Genomic DNA, 22,869 nt, shown 5'->3' with positions numbered 1-22,869 from the left:
AAACTTTTAACCATATTGATATTTATCAGGCTTCTGTAAATTGATATTTATTGCAATCTTTTTAACTGTTTCTAAAAAATGTCTTTTTAAGCAAGAACTCACTTTATGAATCACATCACTTTTTAAAGCCAAATAAAATTGTTTTAGGGGCATATAGTACCATTCTAACCTAACCATGTGTAATCATTTACATATCGTATGTAAGAGATTATATAAGCCTTTCAGTAATTTTGGGGTATGGCTGAGCTTTATTGTCTGTAATGTTTTCTTGACATTGGGGAGGATCAAAATACATTTAACCTTTTTTGACTTCATTTCAAGCTTCATCAGTGCTTTATTTTTGCACCTGTCGCAAGCAGGCCCCAGGTCTGGACCAAACTGACAGAGAGTGCATCTGAGTTTCAGGGGGTGCAAAGATATTCCTCTTCAATTAAGCGTTATTATTTAATGTACCTCAAATGACGGTGCAACAACTTTTAAATGAGGTTGCAATGCACTCTTTTTCACCCCTGTAGACCCAGCCCTGGTTCCAAGTGAATTTGGATTCAACCTGTTTATTTTATGGGAGTGTCTACAGAGCCGCGGCTCTGCAGCCTCAGCCTTATTTTATATTCTTTCTGTGTTTTGGCCCATGGCACATAACTAGCTCAAAATATTTGTTTTTATTATTTTTTTACTGGTTATTACCAAATGAAATCACATCAAGTCTGATGATCAAGTAGATTGAGTAGGCCTGTGGATCTTGGTTGAGTGCTTTATTAAGCAACTGTATGCTACACATAACTATTAAGACCTTGATTTCAACTTTACTCTCATCTGTTTTTTGGAATTTTTTTCTGGTTTAAATAATATAATGTAGCATTTCGGGGAAAAAATACATATCAATAATCCAAAACTCGAAGCTAATATAGCAAATATCTCTACAGCAACAGTGAACTTTCCTGGAGAGCTGACATAAGCTGGAATAAAAGTGATCCAAACTGCACAGAAGATCAACATGCTGAAGGTGATGAATTTGGCTTCATTAAAAGTATCAGGCAGTTTTCTGGCAAGAAATGCAAGTATGAAACACAGTAGTGCTAGACATCCAATGTACCCAAGCACGGCCCAGAAACCCACAGCTGATCCAACATCACACTCCAATATAATCTTCTCTTTATAGTACTTCATATTCTCCTTTGGAAAAGGAGGGTTTGTACTGAGCCACAGTATGCAAATTACCACCTGAACTGAAGTAAATATAACTACACTGAGTCTCTGCTGAAGAGGGCCAAACTTCTTCATCATATTATTGCTTGGAAGTGTGGCTCTGAAGGCTAACACAACTAGCATTGTCTTCCCCAGAACACAAGAGAGACAGAGGACAAAGGTGATGCCGAACGCAGTGTGGCGCAGCTTGCAGGACCACTCAGAAGGACGACCGATAAAGGTGAGAGAGCACAGGAAACACAGTTTAAGTGAAAGCAGAAGCAAGAAGCTCAGCTCCGAGTTGTTGGCTTTGACAATGGGAGTTTCTTTATGTGTGAAAAAAATGATTAAGACAAGAAGAGAGAGAAATACACCAATGCAACTGAATATGGTTAACAGTGTGCCCATGATCTCTTTGTAGGAGAGGTATTCAGTGGGTTTGGATAAGCACTTGTCCTTGCTTTCATTTGGCCAGAACTCAGGAGGACATGTCAAGCAGTTGAGAGAATCTAAAAAACAGTATCAGTAAAAAATTTAATGTATCAATGGCTCTCAAACATCAGTGAATTTAACAAAGGACTAAATCAATAAACATGAAATAAATAAAAGTAGATTCATAGCAATATAAACATTTATATTTCCCAACAATAAAAGACAAAAAAGTGTTGGTGTTATTGTTAACACATTGCTATTGTGTCTCTATACGGTAGATTAAGCGTCTCTAAATCAGGACAGATCAGATAGCCGAGGGTGGTGGAGTCTCAGACGGTAGAGTTGTGCTGTAACTGACCAGTGCATGTTATAGTCAGTGTTCTTATAGTTACATATCTTTGTGTAATTTCTTGACATGAGATGTTACTGTGACATGTCTGGTCAGGCCCTTATTTGCCAGCACAGAGGCCGGTATTTGTGCTGCAGACAATTACTAGCACTGGTCAGCAAAGTTAAACAGACAGGGTGTTTAACTTCATTATGATGATGATTATTCATACATTTCATTAGACAATCAGTGCTTCTAGGAGGCCATTTTTTATTTTATATTATTATTGATGCTTCCTCTTTCCTCTTACCTGTTTGGTTGCTTATTGTACCTTCAGGGCATTCAAAACAATCAAAACAGCACACAGGTCTGTTTTTGTTTATGGCTTTGCGGGTCCCCAGTGGACAAGGCTCCCTGCATACAGACCTTACAACCTAACACATATCATATCGTATATTAATGGCATAGAAATAACATATGACAGATGCCTGGTCAAATTGATACCTTGTTGTTTCCTCCACCCCATGTTATTTTGGAGTCCAGAATTTGAAGATTCTCTCCTTCCAGTGAAGATGTGCGATAAAGGCCAATGGTCACAATCTCAGCAGAGTCATTTCTGTGGATCTGCCAGTTCACCAAGTCGTAGTGAGAAGCGGGGTCTCCATTTTCATCAAAGAACACCCTTGCATCATTATTTGTGGTGAAATTCACGTAATGTAAATGTTCTAGAACCTACACAAGTAAGAATGAGTGTCAGTAATGATGACTGATAACAGTTGAATCAAAAAGATTTGAAAGAACATGAAATAGCAAATTGTCTTTCCTGCCACACTGTTTACAATAATCAAATTCATTGTGTTCATTTTTATTTATAGTAGTAAATGTATGATTTAAAAGCATATTTTCAATGATTTAAACAAACTGACTATTCATTCCTTACTGACAATATATGCTATCTTACTAACTCACTTGCATACAATGGTACTTGATATGAGTTCTGAACATATGTGTTTACCACTCACGTCTTTGGGCCGGACTTCGGTCTTGCTGACACAAGCGTTCCCAGTGGTGGGGTTCAGTCTGTTCTTGCACTGTAGCAGGGAGTGGAGGGCATGTGCAAATGAGTAGACTGCATTGTACACATTACTCTCTGTTCTCAGATCTGTAAAGGCGGTGTACTGATTTGGAGTGGTCAACAGGTCTTCAGAGCCTGTGCACATGGTTGAGGTGTTGGAGGGAGTAAAGGCACAGCCAAATATGTGCCCCCACACTGTTTTGACTATTTCACTCTGCGGTTCCTTCAATGGATTCAATCTAAGCAGATATTCTCTCAGACCAGGCACTTTTGCATCAGGGATGGCAAAACCCATTGCTCCTTGTAACATGCTCCTTCTCTCCCTAGAGGCCAGTTTTGTCTGTGAAATCCAAGACTCACTTCCTATAAACTGCTTGTCTGTGATGTTATACCCTTCAAAAACTGAAAAGAAGGAATCGGTATAAGACAAGCCCATGAACAAAATTACCACTTTGGAAGAAGAGGTTTTCAATGCTTCTACAACAAGCGTTGGTTTACTGGTTTTACTGTACTCTTGATAGTATTCAACACATATGCCATATTGTTTGGACAACTTTATAAAGTTTTCGGTGCCTTCATAAGCATACATTTCTGGGGAATAAATAATTCCAACCCAGCGCCAGTCAAAGTACTTCATGAGCTGCAACAAACCAGTAACCTGGAAGAAGTCACTTGGCACAGTGCGGAAGAAAGTTGGGTATATCTTCTTATTGCTTAGGCAGGCACATGTTGAAAGGTGGCTTAGCTGGAGAGAAACAAACAATGAAACTTATTTCACAATATACTCGACATTCACAACAATATATCTAAAAATGTAACAACTGTCTATCACATAGTGTAACAAATGGTAAAAATATAAATTGGACCGCTATGGGATGGTGATTTGCATTTAGCAGACGGACTATCAAAAATGAATAAAAAACATGGTCATTAATTATATAATTCATTTAAAATTCAAACTAGTGCCACATTCCCTCCTTGTTGTCTTTAAAATTGTGCACAAAATATTTCTCTAATCTGTCACATTGTGTTACACTGTAAAATCTCTAATTATAGTATCCTGTAAAAATGCTCTGACAGAAACAGAAAAAAACACATTAACGGTCCTTACATGTGGCACAGACAGGGGGCTAAGAATGTAGTTGATGTATTGTGAGACCCCTGAGGATGAGTGACCAAGCAGGCCTATGATCTGTCCACTGCAGTGCTCTCTTTTCCCATTCAAAGCCTCAATCGCCGCTCTGATCAGGTTTTCACTTCCACAGCCATTGTACAAGTGATAGCCCAGTGTCGTTCCTGGAAGTAATGTCGGGTCCTTGTTTATCTCCTCAATAGTGAAGATAACAGTGAGGGCAAATGTTAGCTCTCTGAGATTCCACCTGCAAGAACACACACATTGACAAAAATGCATATATCACCAACTTTCTATGTTTAAGAAGTTTATACAAATGGCATATTGAATATTACGTCGAGCATGTTTCATATGGCATAGCTGTAAAATCCATATTTCGTTTTGTCCTTGTGCTAGTGATGCTGAATACACCTGCTAGTATAAAGTCACCGTCTTGTGAGAATTCTAAATATCCACTTTTTCCTATAAATGTACATGTCTGGTTATTACAGTTGGTCCCTACAAGCAAAACAAATAAACAGATAGTAACCTGCCCCATCCCTATGCCCTGCCTACTCTGAGTTTGCCTGGTCGACCTGCTTTGCTTTTATAACCTTTTCTAGCCAATCAACAAGTACCAATAATTCTCAAAAGAATATGCTGATTCTCTATGGTATGGGTTTAGAAATGATTTTGTAATTGTACTGTCCCAGTCAAATAAATAAAATAAAGAAATAACCATAACTGCCTTAAAGTCAGTGTTTTCAAGTGAGTCCATCTGTCAGCTTGATAGACAGACTTTCCCTAAGAAAGAACCTACAGATTTGAAGTGGGCTGATAACTGTTCAGTTCTGTGACAACAAGACAGCTTTTCTTTAGGAGAGGCCTAATGACTTTTTAAGGTATTCGAGAACTTTCCAGATTGAGCTTGACCAAGTTGTGGTAACAAACATTCTTTAACACATTTTAAATCTGTACTAAAGTTGTAGGGCGAGTTTATTTGTAGAACAAAATGTGTCCATCCATCCATCTTCTTCCGCTTTATCCGGGGCCGGGTCGCGGGGGCAGCAGTCTGAGCAGGGACTCCCAGACTTCCTCCTCCCCAGACACTTCCTCTAACTCCTCCAGGGGGATCCAGAGCCATTGCCAGGCCAGCCGAGAGACATAGTCCCTCCAGCGTGTCCTTGGTCTTCCCCGGGGCCTCTTCCCGGTGGGACATGCCTGAATCACCTCCCGAGGAAGGCGCCCAGGAGGCATCCGGAACAGATGCCCGAGCCACCTCAGCTGGCTCCTCTAGACGTGGAGGAGCAGCGGCTCTACTCCGAGCTCCCCCCGTGTGGCCGAGCTCCTCACCCTATCTCTAAGGGAGCGCCCAGCCACACAGCGGAGGAAACTCATTTCGACCGCTTGTATCCGCAATCTTGTTCTTTCGGTCACTACCCAAAGCTCATGACCATAGGTGAGGGTAGGAACGTAGACCGACCGGTAAATAGAGAGCTTTGCCTTTTGACTCAGCTCCCTCTTTACCACAACGGATCCGCCTTTCAATCTCACGCTCCATCCTTCCCTCACTCGTGAACAAGACCCCGAGATACTTGAACTCCTCCACTTGGGGCAAGGATACCCCACCCACCTGAAGAGGGCAAGCCACCTTTATCCGGTCGAGAACCATGGCCTCGGATTTGGAGGTGCTGATTTTCATCCCAGCCGCTTCACACTCGGCTGCGTCCCAGTGCATGTTGCAGGCCCGGGTTTGATGGAGCCATCAGGACAACATCGTCTGCAAACAGCAGAGATGGAATCCTGTGGTCCCCAAACCGGATACCCTCCGGCCCCTGACTGCGCCTAGAAATTCTGTCCATAAAAACTATGAACAGAACCGGTGACAAAGGGCAGCCCTGGCGGAGTCCAACATGCACCGGGAACAGGTCTGACTTACTGCCGGCAATGAGAACACAGCTCCTGCTCCGGTCATACAGGGACCGGACAGCCCTGAGCAAAGGGCCCCGGACCCCGTACTCCCGGAGCACCCCCCAAAGGACACCCCGAGGGACACGGTCGAAAGCCTTCTCCAGATCCACAAAGCACATGTGGACTGGTTGGGCAAACTCCCATGAACCCTCGAGCACCCGATGGAGGGTATAGAGCTGGTATAGAGCTTCCACGACCGGGACGAAAACCACTCTGCTCCTCCTGAATCCGAGGTTCGACTATCGGTCGGATTCTCCTCTCCAGTACCTTGGAATAGACCTTACCCGGGAGGCTGAGGAGTGTGATCCCTCTGTACACACCCTCCGGTCCCCTTTCTTAAACAGAGGGACCACCACCCCGGTCTGCCAGTCCAGAGGCACGGTCCCTGACCGCCATGCGATGTTGCAGAGACGTGTCAACCAAGACAGTCCTACAACATCCAGATAGTTTAGGTACTCAGGGCGGATCTCATCCACACCCGGAGCCCTGCCCCCAAGGAGTTTGCGAACAACCTCAGTGACTTCAGCTTGGGTGATGGATGAGCCAGCCTCTGAGTCCCCGGTCTCTACCTCCTCTTCGGAAGACGTGACTGAGGGATTAAGGAGATCCTCAAAGTATTCCTTCCACCGTCCGACGACATCCCCAGTCGAGGTCAGCAGGCCTCCACCCACACCGTAAACGGTGTTGGTGAAGCACTGCTTCCCCCTCCTGAGGCGCCGGACGGTTTGCCAGAATTTATTTTGTGCCGACCGATAGTCCTCCTCCATGGCCTCCCCGAACTCCTCCTAGGCCCGGGTTTTTGCCTCTGCGACAGCACGAGCCGCGGCTTGCTTGGCCTGCCGATACCTGTCGATGACCTCCGGAGACCCACAAGCCAGAGTGGCCTGATAGGCCTCCTTCTTCAGTCTGACGGCATCCCTTACTTCCAGTGTCCACCACCGGGTTCGGAGGCTGCCGCCACGACAGGCACCGGAGACCTTGCGACCACAGCTCCGAGCAGCCCCATCACAATGCGCTTGGGTCTGCCAAGTCTGTCCGGCTTCCTCCTCCGCCAGCGGATCCAACTCACCACCAGGTGGTGATCGGTTGACAACTCTGCCCCTCTCTTCACCCGAGTGTCCAAGACACGCGGCCGGAGGTCAGATGACACGACAACAAAGTCGATCATTGACCTCCGGCCTAGGGTGTCCTGGTGCCATGTGCACTGAACACCTTTGTGCTTGAACATGGTGTTCGTTATGGACAAACCGTGGCTAGCACAGAAGTCCAATAACTGAACACCGCTCGGGTTCAGATCGGGGAAGCCGTTCTTCCCAATCACCCCTCCCCAGGTGTCACTGTCATTGCCCACGTTGAAGTCCCCCAGTAGAACAACGGAGTCCCCGGTCGGTGCACTGTTCAGTACTGTTACGGCAGTTTCCTGTAAACAATGATCAAGTAAAGAGTAACCAGGCAATAACTTGAAGCAGAAACAGAGTCTCTCGGTCTCTCTCAAAAGGTGGAAGTTTATTCACGTGCACAGTGGATAAACACCCTCACTTTCCCTAAGACAAGTTCGTTCTGTCCCTACCTAACTTTACAAGTTACAAAGTACACCTTTTATAGGTGGTAACAAACATGACATAATCACAACCCAAATCAGCCCAAAGGGAGATAGACCAGACTATCACGTCCGTGACGGTTCCAGCTCTCTCTTCAGAGGTTTAATCTAAGACCATTTCCACACTGAATCCGGTCCTGACGCATTAATTGATGATTAAGAGGCGCCGGACAGTAGATATTCAGTATAATCAGGACCTCATATTCTTATCCCATCTGCACAGGAGAACAACAAAGATATTAATTCCGTGACATGTCATGGCCTAAAACAACATTAGAATGACATGACATGACCCATTTTCTGCCATTACAGTACTCCTCCCAAGGACTCCAAGAAGGCCGGGTACTCTGCACTGCTGTTCGGCCCGTAGGCCGCCACAACAGTGAGAGACCTGTCCCCCACCCGAAGGCGGAGGGACACGACCCTCTCGTTCACTGGGGTGAACTCCAACACGTGGCGGCTGAGCATCACGGACGACGATGACGCGGAGTACAGAGGACTGGCGCAGGACTTTGTGGACTGGTGTCAGCGGAACCACCTCCTCATCAACGCGGGGAAGACCAAGGAGATGGTGGTGGATTTCCGCAGACGCCACCCCACTGCCCCAGTGAACATCCAGTGGACTCATACAAGTACCTGGGTGTTCATCTGAACCACAAACTTGACTGGACTCATAACACAGACGCACTGTACAGGAAGAGCCAGAGTCGGCTCTACCTCCTGAGAAGACTCAGGTCTTTTGGAGTGACAGGGCCACTCCTGAAGACCTTCTACGATGTGGTGGCATCAGCCCTCCTGTACGGTGTGACCTGCTGGAGCAGCAGCATCACAGAGAGGGAGAGGAAGAGGCTGGACAGAGTCATCAAGAAGTCCAGCTCCGTCCTGGGCTGTGCTCTGGACTCGGTGCAGGAGGTGGGGGACAGGAGGGTCCTGGCGAGATTCACATCTATGCTGGACCATGATTGTCACCCCATGCAGGACACTCTGTCCGCTCTGGAGAGCAGCTTCAGTGAGAGACTAATCCACCCTCGCTGTGTGAAGGAAAGGTTTCGCAAGTCTTTCCTTCCTGCTGCTGTCAAACTTAACAAACACTGTTACACAAACGCTGTTAGTACTGAACACTCGTAATACTGACCTAACCATGTGCAATTCTGTCATATGTGCAATTGCTGTTGGAATTCATGTGCAATTCATGTGCAATTACTGTGAAATTCATGTCAATCTATGTGCTGTCGTGACACATATTCATGTGCAATTACTGTCGTGATCACATGCAATGGTATTTATGTATTTATTTATTTGTCTATGGGAGTTTTTTTATTTATTTATAGGAGATCTTCTACTGAAAGTGTTTTTCAGACTTCCTATAAGTGATCTGTTCTTCTGTATCTATCTCTGTATCTACCTGCGTTGCACCAATGAAATTTCCCCATGTGGGACAATAAAGGAATATCTTATCTTATCTTATCTTATCTTATCTTATCTATAAGCAAGCCCACACCAGCCCGCCGCCTCTCCCCGCGGGCAACACCAGAGAAGTAGAGCGTCCAGCCCCTCTCGAGGAGATGGGTTCCAGAGCCCAAACTGTGCGTGGAGGTGAGGCCGACTATATCTAGTTGGTATCGCTCAACCTCCCGCACAAACTCAGGCTCTTTCCCCCACAGCGAGGTGACATTCCATGTCCCCAGAGTTAGTCTCTGTGTCCGGAGATCTGGTCGCCGAGGCCCCTGCCATCGACTGCCGCCCAGATCTCTCTGCACCGGCCCCTTATGGATCCTCCTGCGGGTGGTGGGCCCACGGGAGGGCGGCCCCACGTCGGTCCTTCGGGCTGTGCCCGGCCGGGCCCCGTGGGGTAAGACCCGGCCACCAGGCGCTCGCCATCGAGCACCCATCCCAGGCCTGGCTCCAGGATGGGACCCCGGTGACGCCGATCCGGGCAACGTAAACGGCCTTGTTCTTTTGCTCATCATAGGGGGCTTCTGAACCGATCTTTGTCTGACCCGTCACCTAGGACCTGTTTGCCTTGGGAGACCCTACCAGGGGCTTGAAGCCCCCGACAACATAGCTCCCGGGATCATTCGGTTCAAGGAGAGGGAACAAAATGTGTACACAAAGTAATTCAAAGTGAGAAACAAGTACAAAAGAGAAAAAGATGCATTCAAATTACAAAACCAAGAAAAACAAACAATATTAGAAAATGTACTTTAACAGAAAAGAGAGCAGATAAAATAATTTCAGTCATATGCACAGCTAAACAACTGTTTTAGTCGAGATTTGAGTATTGTCAGAGTGGAGGCTTCATTTATAAATGCTTTGTATATGCCTTATTCTAAAGTGATACCGGATAAAAGCCTAATGGTCTTTTGTTAAGGTTGATTGTGGGATCTAGTTTTATCAGATGGAACCCAACCCCCCCTAACATATGGAGAAAGTTCAGGAATAAAACCTTCAGCCATAACCACAATGCCACTCATTTAAATGATTACTGAATAATGGGTTATAATGGTTAACTTCAGTGATCTTTAGATATGACGGGAGAAACGTTTATTAATCATTGCATTTCGTTGATTCATCATATTATAATAAAATGGTGAAAGGTGAAGTTTTTAGTGTCCCCCATGGATCAGTATTGTATTGTATTGTATAATGATGTAACATGTGTATTCATGATGTTTTTTAATAACTATAATAATGCATTCATATTTGTAGACAACCCAAATATATTCAAGACATTCTAAATTAGATTAACTTAAATATGACTGTAAATGTGATGTAGAAATGTGGAAAATAAGACATTATCTTTAAATTTAAACAAAATAATGCTGTTTGGAAATTATACATTCAACTCAATGCAATGATTGAGATAGTGCAAATTATTTTTTTTAGCCATAATAATGAACAGTAAACTTGGGTTAGGGTTAAAACCAAAACCTAAACTTTTCAATAATTCAAGATGCACTGAACCTTTCCGGTGGCTGCCTGCCTCCTTGGAGATTTGTTCCGTAGTATGGGTTTAGACATTTTCTTTCATACATGTTGCATTACAGATGCTTTGAAATTAAAATTAAAATTAAGGTGAAAAAAAAATACATTCCTATGAGCAGGGTCCTTTCTCCACAGTTCTGACCTGTAACTTGGCCTTGAAAGTGTAATTTGCTTTTCTCCATGAAGATGGATACTTTTAATGCCACTACTGCAAAGCGCTTTATGTTGAGTAATCCAGTGCACTCTTAGACCTGTGCAGATGGTCCAGGTCCACAATGCTGAGGCCACCTTCTGACAAACACTTGCAAACACAGTCACACCACTCCCATTCTACTCCCTCTACAATGTTTCACTTATTTTAAACTTTAGATGTTTGTTTTTACAGGGCCCACCACCCACAGGAGGATCCATAAGGGGCTGGTGCAGAGAGATCTGGGCAGCAGTCGACGGCAGGGACCTCGATGACCAGATCTCCGGATACAGAGACTCTGGCTTGTAGGTCTCCTGAGGTCATCGACAGGTATCGGCAGGCCAAGCGAGCCGCAGATCGTGCTGTCGCAGAGGCAAAAACCCGGGGCTGGGAGGAGTTCGGGGAGGCCATGGAGGAGGACTATCGGTTGGCCTCAAAGAAATTCTGGCAAACCGTCCGGCGCCTCAGGAGGGGAAAGCAGTGCTTCACCAACACAGTTTACGGTGCGGATGTCGTGTGGGGATGTCCACGGACGGTGGAAGGAATACTTTGAGGATCTCCTTAATCCCACCGTCACGTCTTCCGAAGAGGAAGGAGAGACCGGACTCAGAGGCTGGCTCATCCATCACCCAAGCTGAAGTCACTGAGGTTGTTCGCAAACTCTTCGGTGGCAAGGCTCCAGGGGTGGATGAGATCCGCCCTGAGTACCTAAAGTCTCTGGATCTTGTAGGACTGTCTTGGCTGACACGTCTCTGCAACATCGCGTGGCGGTCGGGGTCAGTGCTTCTGGACTGGCAGACCGGGGTGATGGTCCCTCTGTTCAAGAAGGGGGACCGGAGGGTGTGTTCCAACTACAGAGGCATCACACTCCTCAGCCTCCCGGTAAGGTCTATTCCAAGGTACTGGAGAGGAGAATCCGGCCGATAGTCGAACCTCGGATTCAGGAGGAGCAGAGTGGTTTTCGTCCTGGTTGTGGCACACTGGACCAGCTCTATACCCTCCATCGGGTGCTCGAGGGTTCATGGGAGTTTGCCCAACCAGTCCATGTGTTTTGTGGATCTGGAGAAGACTTTCGACCGTGTCTCTTGGGGTGTCCTTTGGGCGGTGCTCCGGGTGTACAGGGTCCGGGGCCCTTTGCTCAGGGCTGTCCGGTCCCTGTATGACCGGAGCAGGAGCTGTGTTCGCATTGCCGGCAGTAAGTCAGACCTGTTCCCAGTGCATGTTGGAATCCGCCAGGGCTGCCCTTTGTCACCGGTTCTGTTCATAGTTTTTATGGACAGAATTTCTAGGCGCAGTCAGGGGTCGGAGGGTGTCCGGTTTGGGGACCATAGGATCTCATCTCTGCTGTTTGCAGACGATGTTGTCCTGATGGCTCCATCAAATCCGGACCTGCAACATGCACTTGGACAGTTTGCAGCCGAGTGTGAAGCAGCTGGGATGAGAATCAGCACCTCCAAATCCGAGGCTATGGTTCTCAACCAGAAAAAGGTGGCTTGTCCTCTCCGGTTGGGTGGAGAGTCCTAGCCCCAAGTGGAGGAGTTGTTCACGAGTGAGGGAAGGATGAAGCGTGAGATTGACAGGCGGATCGGTGCAGCGGCTGCAGTGATGCAGTCGCTGCATCGGACTGTTGTGGTGAAGAAGGAGCTGAGTCAAAAGGCAAAGCTCTCGATTTACCGGTCAATCTACGTTCCTACCCTCACCTATGGTCATGAGCTTTGGGTAATTACTGAAAGGACAAGATTGAGGATACAAGAGGTCGAAATGAGTTTCCTCCGCCGGGTGGCTGGACGCTCCCTTTGAGGTAGGGTGAGGAGCTCGACCACACGGGGGGAGCTCGGAGTGTAGCAGCTGCTCCTCCACGTCGAGAGGAGCCAGCTGACGTGGCTCGGGCATCTGTTCCGGATGCCTCCTGGGCGCCTCCCTGAGGAGGTGTTTCGGGCCTGTCCCACTGGGAAGAGGCCCCGGGGAAGACCCAGGACACGCTGGAGGGACTATGTCTCTCGGCTGGCCTGGGAACGCCTCGGGATCCCCCCGGAGGAGTTGGAGGAAGTGTCTGGGGAGGAGGAAGTCTGGGAGTCCCTGCTTAGACTGCTGCCCCCGCAACCCGGCCCCGGTTAAAGCGGAAGAAGATGGATGGATGTTTGTTTTTAAAGCTATGCACTTTGCACCTTCATGTCATGTGTGCTTTTGATTCTTCTGTTCATAGAGGAAACATTGTGCATCATTAACATGTCCTCAATCACAACGCCTTTCATACCTTGAACTGTTCCCTAAATCTTCCATATCTAATTTAATGCATTGAAATATGTAACTTAGAAAATAGCAGTACAGAGCATACACAAGACTTGTACACATTTTCTATTTCCTCTGTCCAACATATTAAATATTTATGATCTTGTTCATTTTTACAATGCAATTTTGACAAGTTGCTTACCTTTGACTATTCCAAAATTATTCACACAGAGAGAGCTGACATTTGATATGATATGGTAGCTTTACTCATCTAATGACGAAAACAACCAGGAGAAACTTTTTTCTGCATGTACAAAGTTATGGAACAGTCTGGGGCAAATATTTACCACTTTAAATCCCTCTGCAAACAACAGTCACAAACAGAAAGAGGGAGGTTTATGTGTTTTCAGGTTTATGTACAGTCGGCAGTGCTATTACTGGCCTCCATCACCCCCATCCTCAAAAAACCCACCCTAGACCCCGCCAACCTCTCCAACTACCGCCCCATCTCCAACCTACCGTTCCTCTCCAAAACACTGGAACGCATCGTCGCCGCCCAACTCCACATCCATCTCCAGTCAAACAACCTCTACGAACCCCTCCAATGTGGCTTCCGCCCACTTCACAGCACTGAAACAGCCCTGATCAAAGTAATCAACGATCTCCTCACCTCTGCAGACTCCGGGGCCCTCAACATCCTGTTACTACTAGACCTCTGCGCAGCCTTTGACACTATAAACCATTCCATCCTCCTACAAAGGCTGCGCCAACTGGGTGTTGAGGGCTCTGCACTTGACTGGCTCACATCCTACCTCACCAACAGGCAAGAGTTCATCTCCCTTTCCGGTCACTCATCCACCCTCTCCCCAGTAACGCAGGGTCCCCCAGGGCTCAGTCCTCGGCTCAGTCCTCGGCCCCCTCCTCTTCATCTGCTACCTCTTCCCCCTTGGTCACATCCTCCGCCAACTCAACCTGGACTTCCAATGTTACGCTGACGACACCCAGATATACGTCACCACCAAATCCACCCAAAACCCTCCCCTCACCCACATCGAAACCTGCATCTCTACAATAAAAACATGGCTAACTCACAACTTCCTCAAACTGAACAGTGACAAAACAGAGCTCCTCCTCATTGGCACCAAATCCACTCTCAATAAAACTGGTCCCTTTTCACTCACCATTGATACCTCGACCATCACTCCCTCCACCCTGGTACGCAATCTTGGCGTCATCATGGACCCCACCCTCTCCTTCACTCCCCATGTCAGCCACATCGTCAAGACCTCATACTTCCACCTCCGCCGCATCGCCAAAATCAGACACTGCCTCTCCCTCCCCGCTGCTGAATCCCTCATCCATGCCTTCATCTCCTCCCGCCTTGACTACTGCAACTCCCTCCTCACTGGCATCTCCTCCCATTCCCTCCATAGACTCCAAATGGTCCAAAACTCCGCTGCCCGCCTCCTCACCCACACCCGGTCCCGTGAACACATCACTCCCGTTCTCCACTCTCTCCACTGGCTCCCCATCAAGCAGCGCATACACTTCAAAATACTCTTCCTCACCTTCAAAGCTCTTCACCACCTAGCCCCCCCTTACCTGTCTGACCTTCTCATCCCCCACCGCCCCTCTCGAGCCCTCTGCTCCTCCTCCACTCTCACCCTGGCTGCACCAACATCCCGACTAAAAACTTTTGGTGACAGAGCGTTCTCCCGAACAGCACCCCAACTCTGGAACTGTGAATTTATTGTGTATTGTACGTGCTGTCCCCCCTGTCTGTAAATACCCCCCCCCTTTTTTTGTATATGTCAAAGCGTCTTTGGTTCATTGAAAAGCGCTATATAAATGAAAGGTATTATTATTACTTATGATGATCTATCTATGATGTTATCTCTTTGAGGTATTTTATGATTACAATTACTGGCATTTAAGAATAACCGTCACTTGTGGCAAAGTGTGTGTGTTTATGTTGCACACCTGAAAAGAGGGAGAAAGAATCACAAGAGTGATTTATAGGTGTTTCCCTCTTGCAGGAGTTTAATGCAATGAATTGAACATAATTGTACAAATATTTTAATTGTCCAAATGTCTGACATTGGAACAACAGCTTATTATGAACAACATTCGTTATTTTACAAGGAATGGCATAATAATCCCTTTCTATGTTTGTAACATTAGCAATACATTGTTTGCTTTAACACAAGATGGCGGAGCGCAAGTTCACGAGCACAGAAAAACCCATCTACATTCTCAAAATACACAACTAAAAAAGTTGGGAGAGAGGGTGAGAGAGAGGGAGGGGGGAGAGAGGGAGGGGGGAGAGAGGGAGAGACGCAGACACTCTAGCAATGGCTTCAGCAATTGCAAATGATCTAGTTCAGGGGTGTCAAACTCATTTTGGGCCGCGGGCCGAATTTCGACGCTCATGCTGGGTCGCGGGCCGAACATAACGTAAAACATAAAACAATTTAAAAATATAAGAAATAAACAGTTTTTTTTACAGCCTAGTAATAGTTATGGAGACTGTTCCACAAATGTGCAGCAGGTGAAAGACTGAGTCCATATTCAGCAGCAGCAGGGACAGGGACATGGACTTTTGATGTGATTTCTGATGTGAAATGTTCATATCACAGACGTGTTTCTGCTCAAACTCAATATGAGCTTACTATTTTCATATTTTAAGCTGATCTTAGTGACGAAATGATTCATGTAGTGACTCAAATGAGGTCATTGTGTTTGTGTTCACAGTCACATTAGTGTGGACACAGTCATGTTCATACTTTATTACACTCTGACCTGTGTTTTTACCTGTGGCTCCTGATCTGTCCAGGTTTGTAGAGGTTTGGATGTTTTCCTCACAGAGCATCATCACATAAGTTAGTTTTCTTGTTGTTAGCTCCACTCTAACGTCCACAAAACCGTCTTCTTTCTTTCTTCCAGGTGTTTTCTAAAGCCACACGTCTCTGTCCTCGCTCAGACCTCTGCTCTGAGGTGTGTAAGTGCTGTAAAGTGCGCAAACGCGTGTCTTACTTCTCCCAGCACTTCTCCCTCGGCAGTACACACTGCAGTGAAGAGCCGCGCGGGGGAGGGGCGGCCACCAGCGGCATTGTGGGACGTGTAGTTTTAGCGCTGACAACGGTTACGGATGAAACTACGGTTCGGCGGGCCGGATTAAAACGTTTGGCGATGTTTGACACCCCTGATCTAGTTATTTAATGCACCTCAAATGAGGGTGCAACAACTTTTAAATGAGGTTGCAATGCACTCTTTTTCACCCCTGTAGACCCAGCCCTGGTTGCAAGTTAATTTAGATTCAACCTGTTTATTTTATGGGAGTGTCTACAGAGCCGCGGCGCGCGGCCGAAACTGCCATGTTATTTTGTGCTGCGGCTCCTGAAACTGCTGAGCTATTTGACCGTGTCGGGTTAGGGTTAAGGTTAGGGTTAAGGTTAGGGTTAGCTATGAGGCTATATGACTAACCCTAACCCTGAAACTGCTGAGCTATTTGACCGCGCCGCGGCTCTGCAGCCTCAGCCTTATTAGGCCCGAGCGCCACAAGCTGGCGAGAGGCCTATTAATCTCGTAAGGCCGTGCGAAGCACGGCTGCGAAAGTGCGCACATAGTGCGCACGAAATCGAGCGCGAAGCGCTCGCCCACTTCCAAACACTCACTAACGCATTCCTTCACTCATGCACGCCCCGTGCATACTAATTAGTAGTAGGAAAATGGAACATTACCGTTGTAAACGGGCGAAGCCCGTGCAAAAGTGCGCACTAAACGAGCACTTTACATTAAAGCACTCATATAAAGCACTCATTTGCGCTAAGTAGCTCACGAATACGTTCCCCATCTCTTGCATGTTCCGTGCATATAAGCATGTAATGCAAAAATTGAACATTATTACTGTATAGAGGGCCAAAAACACAAAGTGGGCGGAGCCCACTCAAAATTAACGAAAGTACCCGTCAGTGACCAGGGACCCACACCATGAGGTAGGAAAGCGCGAGCGCTTTCCGAAAATGTATAGTTTATGATATTTGAAAAATGGGAAACATTGTTTTCGCATCGGAATATTATTCTTTCTTCTTCTTCTCGGGACCAACCCCCCTATTTTTCACCCAGTGAACATTGACGAAAAGTCACAAAAATGTTCACACCTCTAAAAATCGTGCCTCTCTACATTCTGGCTATTTCCCTTTTCTAAAATAAAAAAAAGTTGGCGCGTCAGCGCCCCCAAATGTACCAAAAATGCATTGAGAGATGGGAAATGACCCAAAAAAAATCTGATCGTAGAATCATGAAATTTGGCGCAGAGGTAGATGGTGACAAGAGAAGTAAAAAATATTATTACGGCAACGCCGTCCGGCCAACCAAATGTCGGCCATATTGCTTCAAAAATGGCTAAACATGACTTCGGAGTTTTTCCAAACGTCGTACTTTTACGAACTCCTCCCAGGGCGTTGGCCCTAAAAAGCTGAAATTTGGTGAAAATGCTACTGAGGAGTGGGACATCAAAAGTTATCCAAATTACATTGATACCTCTCACGGTCTCTGTGCGGCGAAGCCGCAAACTGTAGCTAGAATTTCAGAAATCTCCCATATTTAAAATTTCTGCCATTTGCGCAGATAAAGTCTGAATTGCGTCAAATTAGAATCAGTTGTTAAACTCTTTGCCCTAAACCTACTTGAAGTGAAATAAATTAATTTGGCGCCACAGCGCCCCCTACAGATTTTATATGGAGGTTAAATGTTTAGTTTTGCGAAATTATATGAAATTTAACACACAACTCAATTTTAGCATCCCCATCAAAAAAGTCAATGAGACCCATGTCATAATTGTTATGGCGTTGCCATAACGATGACCGAAACCTCCCATGTTATTCCAATGGGGAAATCGCCAGAACATGTTTACACTTTAGACTTTCACAAACTCCTCCCAGGGCGTCAGCCCTATTAACCTGAAATTTGGTGAGACTCATCTTCAGGACCATCAAAAGTTATCCACATTTTCATTCAAAGAGTCACGGTGTCTGTGCGGCAAAGCCGCACATTTTGCCAAGAATTCAAAATAAAATTGCTTTTTGATGGTAAAACAAAGGGGAGAAGATGTGACAGCGTCACAGATTCAGCAGTAGGCGTAATAAAAGGACAATTGGCGCGCGTTAGCGCCCCCTCCTCTTGCGGCGGTGTGGCGGCGGCGTGGCGAGGGCCGATCATTGCCGCTTGCGGCTATATTTTTATATTCTTTCTGTGTTTTGGCCCATGGCACATAACTAGCTCAAAACATTTGTTTTTATTATTTTTTTACTGGTTATTACCAAATGAAATCACATCAAGTCTGATGATCAAGTAGATTGAGTAGGCCTGTGGATCTTGGTTGAGTGCTTTATTAATCAACTGTATGCTACACATAACTATTAAGACCTTGATTTCAACTTTACTCTCATTTGTTTTTTGGAATTTTTTTCTGGTTTAAATAATATAATGTAGCATTTCGGGGCAAAAATACATATCAATAATCCAAAACTCGAAGCCAATATAGCAAATATCTCTACAGCAACAGTGAACTTTCCTGGAGAGCTGACATAAGCTGGAATAAAAGTGATCCAAACTGCACAGAAGATCAACATGCTGAAGGTGATGAGTTTGGCTTCATTAAAAGTATCAGGCAGTTTTCTGGCAAGAAATGCAAGTATGAAACACAGTAGTGCTAGACATCCAATGTACCCAAGCACGGCCCAGAAACCCACAGCTGATCCAACATCACACTCCAATATAATCTTCTCTTTATAGTACTTCATATTCTCCTTTGGAAAAGGAGGGTTTGTACTGAGCCACAGTATGCAAATTACCACCTGAACTGAAGTAAATATAACTACACTGAGTCTCTGCTGAAGAGGGCCAAACTTCTTCATCATATTATTGCTTGGAAGTGTGGCTCTGAAGGCTAACACAACTAGCATTGTCTTCCCCAGAACACAAGAGAGACAGAGGACAAAGGTGATGCCGAACGCAGTGTGGCGCAGCTTGCAGGACCACTCAGAAGGACGACCGATAAAGGTGAGAGAGCACAGGAAACACAGTTTAAGTGAAAGCAGAAGCAAGAAGCTCAGCTCCGAGTTGTTGGCTTTGACAATGGGAGTTTCTTTATGTGTGAAAAAAATGATTAAGACAAGAAGAGAGAGAAATACACCAATGCAACTGAATATGGTTAACAGTGTGCCCATGATCTCTTTGTAGGAGAGGTATTCAGTGGGTTTGGATAAGCACTTGTCCTTGCTTTCATTTGGCCAGAACTCAGGAGGACATGTCAAGCAGTTGGGAGAATCTAAAAAACAGTATCAGTAAAAAAATAAATGTATCAATGGCTCTCAAACATCAGTGAATTTAACAAAGGACTAAATCAATAAACATGAAATAAATAAAAGTAGATTCATAGCAATATAAACATTTATATTTCCCAACAATAAAAGACAAAAAAGTGTTGGTGTTATTGTTAACACATTGCTATTGTGTCTCTATACGGTAGATTAAGCGTCTCTAAATCAGGACAGATCAGATAGCCGAGGGTGGTGGAGTCTCAGACGGTAGAGTTGTGCTGTAACTGACCAGTGCATGTTATAGTCAGTGTTCTTATAGTTACATATCTTTGTGTAATTTCTTGACATGAGATGTTACTGTGACATGTCTGGTCAGGCCCTTATTTGCCAGCACAGAGGCCGGTATTTGTGCTGCAGACAATTACTAGCACTGGTCAGCAAAGTTAAACAGACAGGGTGTTTAACTTCATTATGATGATGATTATTCATACATTTCATTAGACAATCAGTGCTTCTAGGAGGCCATTTTTTATTTTATATTATTATTGATGCTTCCTCTTTCCTCTTACCTGTTTGGTTGCTTATTGTACCTTCAGGGCATTCAAAACAATCAAAACAGCACACAGGTCTGTTTTTGTTTATGGCTTTGCGGGTCCCCAGTGGACAAGGCTCCCTGCATACAGACCTTACAACCTAACACATATCATATCGTATATTAATGGCATAGAAATAACATATGACAGATGCCTGGTCAAATTGATACCTTGTTGTTTCCTCCACCCCATGTTATTTTGGAGTCCAGAATTTGAAGATTCTCTCCTTCCAGTGAAGATGTGCGATAAAGGCCAATGGTCACAATCTCAGCAGAGTCATTTCTGTGGATCTGCCAGTTCACCAAGTCGTAGTGAGAAGCGGGGTCTCCATTTTCATCAAAGAACACCCTTGCATCATTATTTGTGGTGAAATTCACGTAATGTAAATGTTCTAGAACCTACACAAGTAAGAATGAGTGTCAGTAATGATGACTGATAACAGTTGAATCAAAAAGATTTGAAAGAACATGAAATAGCAAATTGTCTTTCCTGCCACACTGTTTACAATAATCAAATTCATTGTGTTCATTTTTATTTATAGTAGTAAATGTATGATTTAAAATCATATTTTCAATGATTTAAACAAACTGACTATTCATTCCTTACTGACAATATATGCTATCTTACTAACTCACTTGCATACAATGGTACTTGATATGAGTTCTGAACATATGTGTTTACCACTCACGTCTTTGGGCCGGACTTCGGTCTTGCTGACACAAGCGTTCCCAGTGGTGGGGTTCAGTCTGTTCTTGCACTGTAGCAGGGAGTGGAGGGCATGTGCAAATGAGTAGACTGCATTGTACACATTACTCTCTGTTCTCAGATCTGTAAAGGCGGTGTACTGATTTGGAGTGGTCAACAGGTCTTCAGAGCCTGTGCACATGGTTGAGGTGTTGGAGGGAGTAAAGGCACAGCCAAATATGTGCCCCCACACTGTTTTGACTATTTCACTCTGCGGTTCCTTCAATGGATTCAATCTAAGCAGATATTCTCTCAGACCAGGCACTTTTACATCAGGAATTGCAAAACCCATTGCTCCTTGTAACATGCTCCTTCTCTCCCTAGAGGCCAGTTTTGTCTGTGAAATCCAGGACTCACTTCCTATAAACTGCTTGTCTGTGATGTTATACCCTTCAAAAACTGAAAAGAAGGAATAGGTATAAGAAAAGCCCATGAACAATATTACCACTTTGGAAGAAGAGGTTTTCAATGCTTCTACAACAAGCGTTGGTTTACTGGTTTTACTGTACTCTTGATAGTATTCAACACATATGCCATATTGTTTGGACAACTTTATAAAGTTTTCGGTGCCTTCATAAGCATACAATTCTGGGGAATAAATAATTCCAACCCAGCGCCAGTCAAAGTACTTCATAAGCTGCAACAAACCAGTAACCTGGAAGAAGTCACTTGGCACAGTGCGGAAGAAAGTTGGGTATATCTTCTTATTGCTTAGGCAGGCACATGTTGAAAGGTGGCTTAGCTGGAGAGAAACAAACAATGAAACTTATTTCACAATATACTCGACATTCACAACAATATATCTAAAAATGTAACAACTGTCTATCACATAGTGTAACAAATGGTAAAAATATAAATTGGACCGCTATGGGATGGTGATTTGCATTTAGACGGACTATCAAAAATGAATAAAAAACATGGTCATTAGTTATATCGTTCATTTAAAATTCAAACTAGTGTCACATTCCCTCCTTGTTGTCGTTAAAACTGTGCACAAAATATTTCTCTCTCATCTGTCACATTGTGTTACACTGTAAAATCTCTAATTATAGTATCTTGTAAAAATGCTCTGACAGAAACAGAAAAAACACATTAACGGTCCTTACATGTGGCACAGACAGGGGGCTAAGAATGTAGTTGATGTATTGTGAGACCCCTGAGGATGAGTGACCAAGCAGGCCTATGATCTGTCCACTGCAGTGCTCTCTTTTCCCATTCAAAGCCTCAATCGCCGCTCTGATCAGGTTTTCACTTCCACAGCCATTGTACAAGCGATAGCCCAGTGTCGTTCCTGGAAGTAATGTCGGGTCCTTGTTTATCTCCTCAATAGTGAAGATAACAGTGAGGGCAAATCTTAGCTCTCTGAAATTCCACCTGCAAGAACACACACATTGACAAAAATGCATATATCACCAACTTTCTATGTTTAAGAAGTTTATACAAATGGCATATTGAATATTACGTCGAGCATGTTTCATATGGCATAGCTGTAAAATCCATATTTAGATATGTCTTTGTGCTACTGATGCTGAATACACCTGCTAGTATAAAGTCACCATCTTGTGAGAATTCTAAATATCCACTCTTTCCTATAAATGTACATGTCTGGTTATTACAGTTGGTCCCTACAAGCAAAACAAATAAACAGATAGTAACCTGCCCCATCCCTATGCCCTGCCTACTCTGAGTTTGCCTGGTCGACCTGCTTTGCTTTTATAACCTTTTCTAGCCAACCAACAAGTACCAATAAATCTCAAAAGAATATGCTGATTCTCTATGGTATGGGTTTAGAAATGATTTTGTAATTGTACTGTCCCAGTCAAATAAAAAAAAAAAAAAAAAAAACTATAACAAAAATTGTGCTGTAGAGATGTACTTTGGTGCTAGTCGATGAAGACACAAGCAGAGCTGCCTTAAAGTCAGTGTTTTCAAGTGGGTCCATTTGTCAGCTTGATAGACAGACTTTCCTTAAGAAAGAATCTACAGATTTGAAGTGGGCTGATAACTGTTCAGTTCTGTGACAACAAGACAGCTTTTCTTTAGGAGACGCCTAATGACTTTTCAAGGTATTCGAGAATACTTTCCAGATTAAGCTTG

The 22,869-nt window shown here is 44.8% G+C and overlaps 2 protein-coding genes across 2 annotated transcripts; both read right to left on the bottom strand.

Moving 5' to 3' along the window:
- Window positions 1–749: 749 nt before the first annotated feature.
- LOC140369711 (extracellular calcium-sensing receptor-like) lies at window positions 750–4,493 on the bottom strand. The gene is made up of 5 exons (XM_072456968.1): window positions 4,135–4,493; window positions 2,971–3,768; window positions 2,453–2,680; window positions 2,259–2,382; window positions 750–1,697 (listed from the first exon to the last, which is right to left on the bottom strand). Exons 1-5 carry the CDS (start codon window positions 4,432–4,434, stop codon window positions 787–789), a joined length of 2,361 nt encoding a protein of 786 aa, XP_072313069.1. The 5' UTR covers window positions 4,435–4,493; the 3' UTR covers window positions 750–786.
- A 14,004-nt stretch (window positions 4,494–18,497) lies between these two features.
- Window positions 18,498–22,272, bottom strand: LOC140369695 (extracellular calcium-sensing receptor-like). Its single transcript, XM_072456967.1, has 6 exons — window positions 22,235–22,272; window positions 21,879–22,146; window positions 20,717–21,514; window positions 20,199–20,426; window positions 20,005–20,128; window positions 18,498–19,443 (listed from the first exon to the last, which is right to left on the bottom strand). Exons 1-6 carry the CDS (start codon window positions 22,270–22,272, stop codon window positions 18,533–18,535), a joined length of 2,367 nt encoding a protein of 788 aa, XP_072313068.1. The 3' UTR covers window positions 18,498–18,532.
- Window positions 22,273–22,869: the final 597 nt, after the last annotated feature.

The sequence above is a fragment of the Eucyclogobius newberryi genome, unplaced genomic scaffold (assembly GCF_026437365.1).
Source record: "Eucyclogobius newberryi isolate DKJ021-1_F unplaced genomic scaffold, fEucNew1.0.hap1 SCAF_10, whole genome shotgun sequence".
Lineage (NCBI taxonomy): Eukaryota > Metazoa > Chordata > Actinopteri > Gobiiformes > Gobiidae > Eucyclogobius > Eucyclogobius newberryi.
This window is presented reverse-complemented; position numbering and strand designations above follow the sequence as displayed.

Excerpts from the sequence above, each read along its gene's own strand:
- LOC140369711 (XM_072456968.1), bottom strand. The coding sequence starts at position 4,434 with ATGCATTTTTGTCAATGTGTGTGTTCTTGCAGGTGGAATCTCAGAGAG. Across the intron at positions 3,769-4,134 it reads GCCCCCTGTCTGTGCCACAT|CTAAGCCACCTTTCAACATG; the intron begins GTAAGGACCGTT and ends GTTTCTCTCCAG. Across the intron at positions 2,383-2,452 it reads GGGGTGGAGGAAACAACAAG|GTTGTAAGGTCTGTATGCAG; the intron begins GTATCAATTTGA and ends GATATGTGTTAG.
- LOC140369695 (XM_072456967.1), bottom strand. The coding sequence starts at position 22,272 with ATGGATTTTACAGCTATGCCATATGAAACATGCTCGAC. Across the intron at positions 22,147-22,234 it reads CCATATGAAACATGCTCGAC|GTGGAATTTCAGAGAGCTAA; the intron begins GTAATATTCAAT and ends GTGTTCTTGCAG. Across the intron at positions 20,129-20,198 it reads GGGGTGGAGGAAACAACAAG|GTTGTAAGGTCTGTATGCAG; the intron begins GTATCAATTTGA and ends GATATGTGTTAG.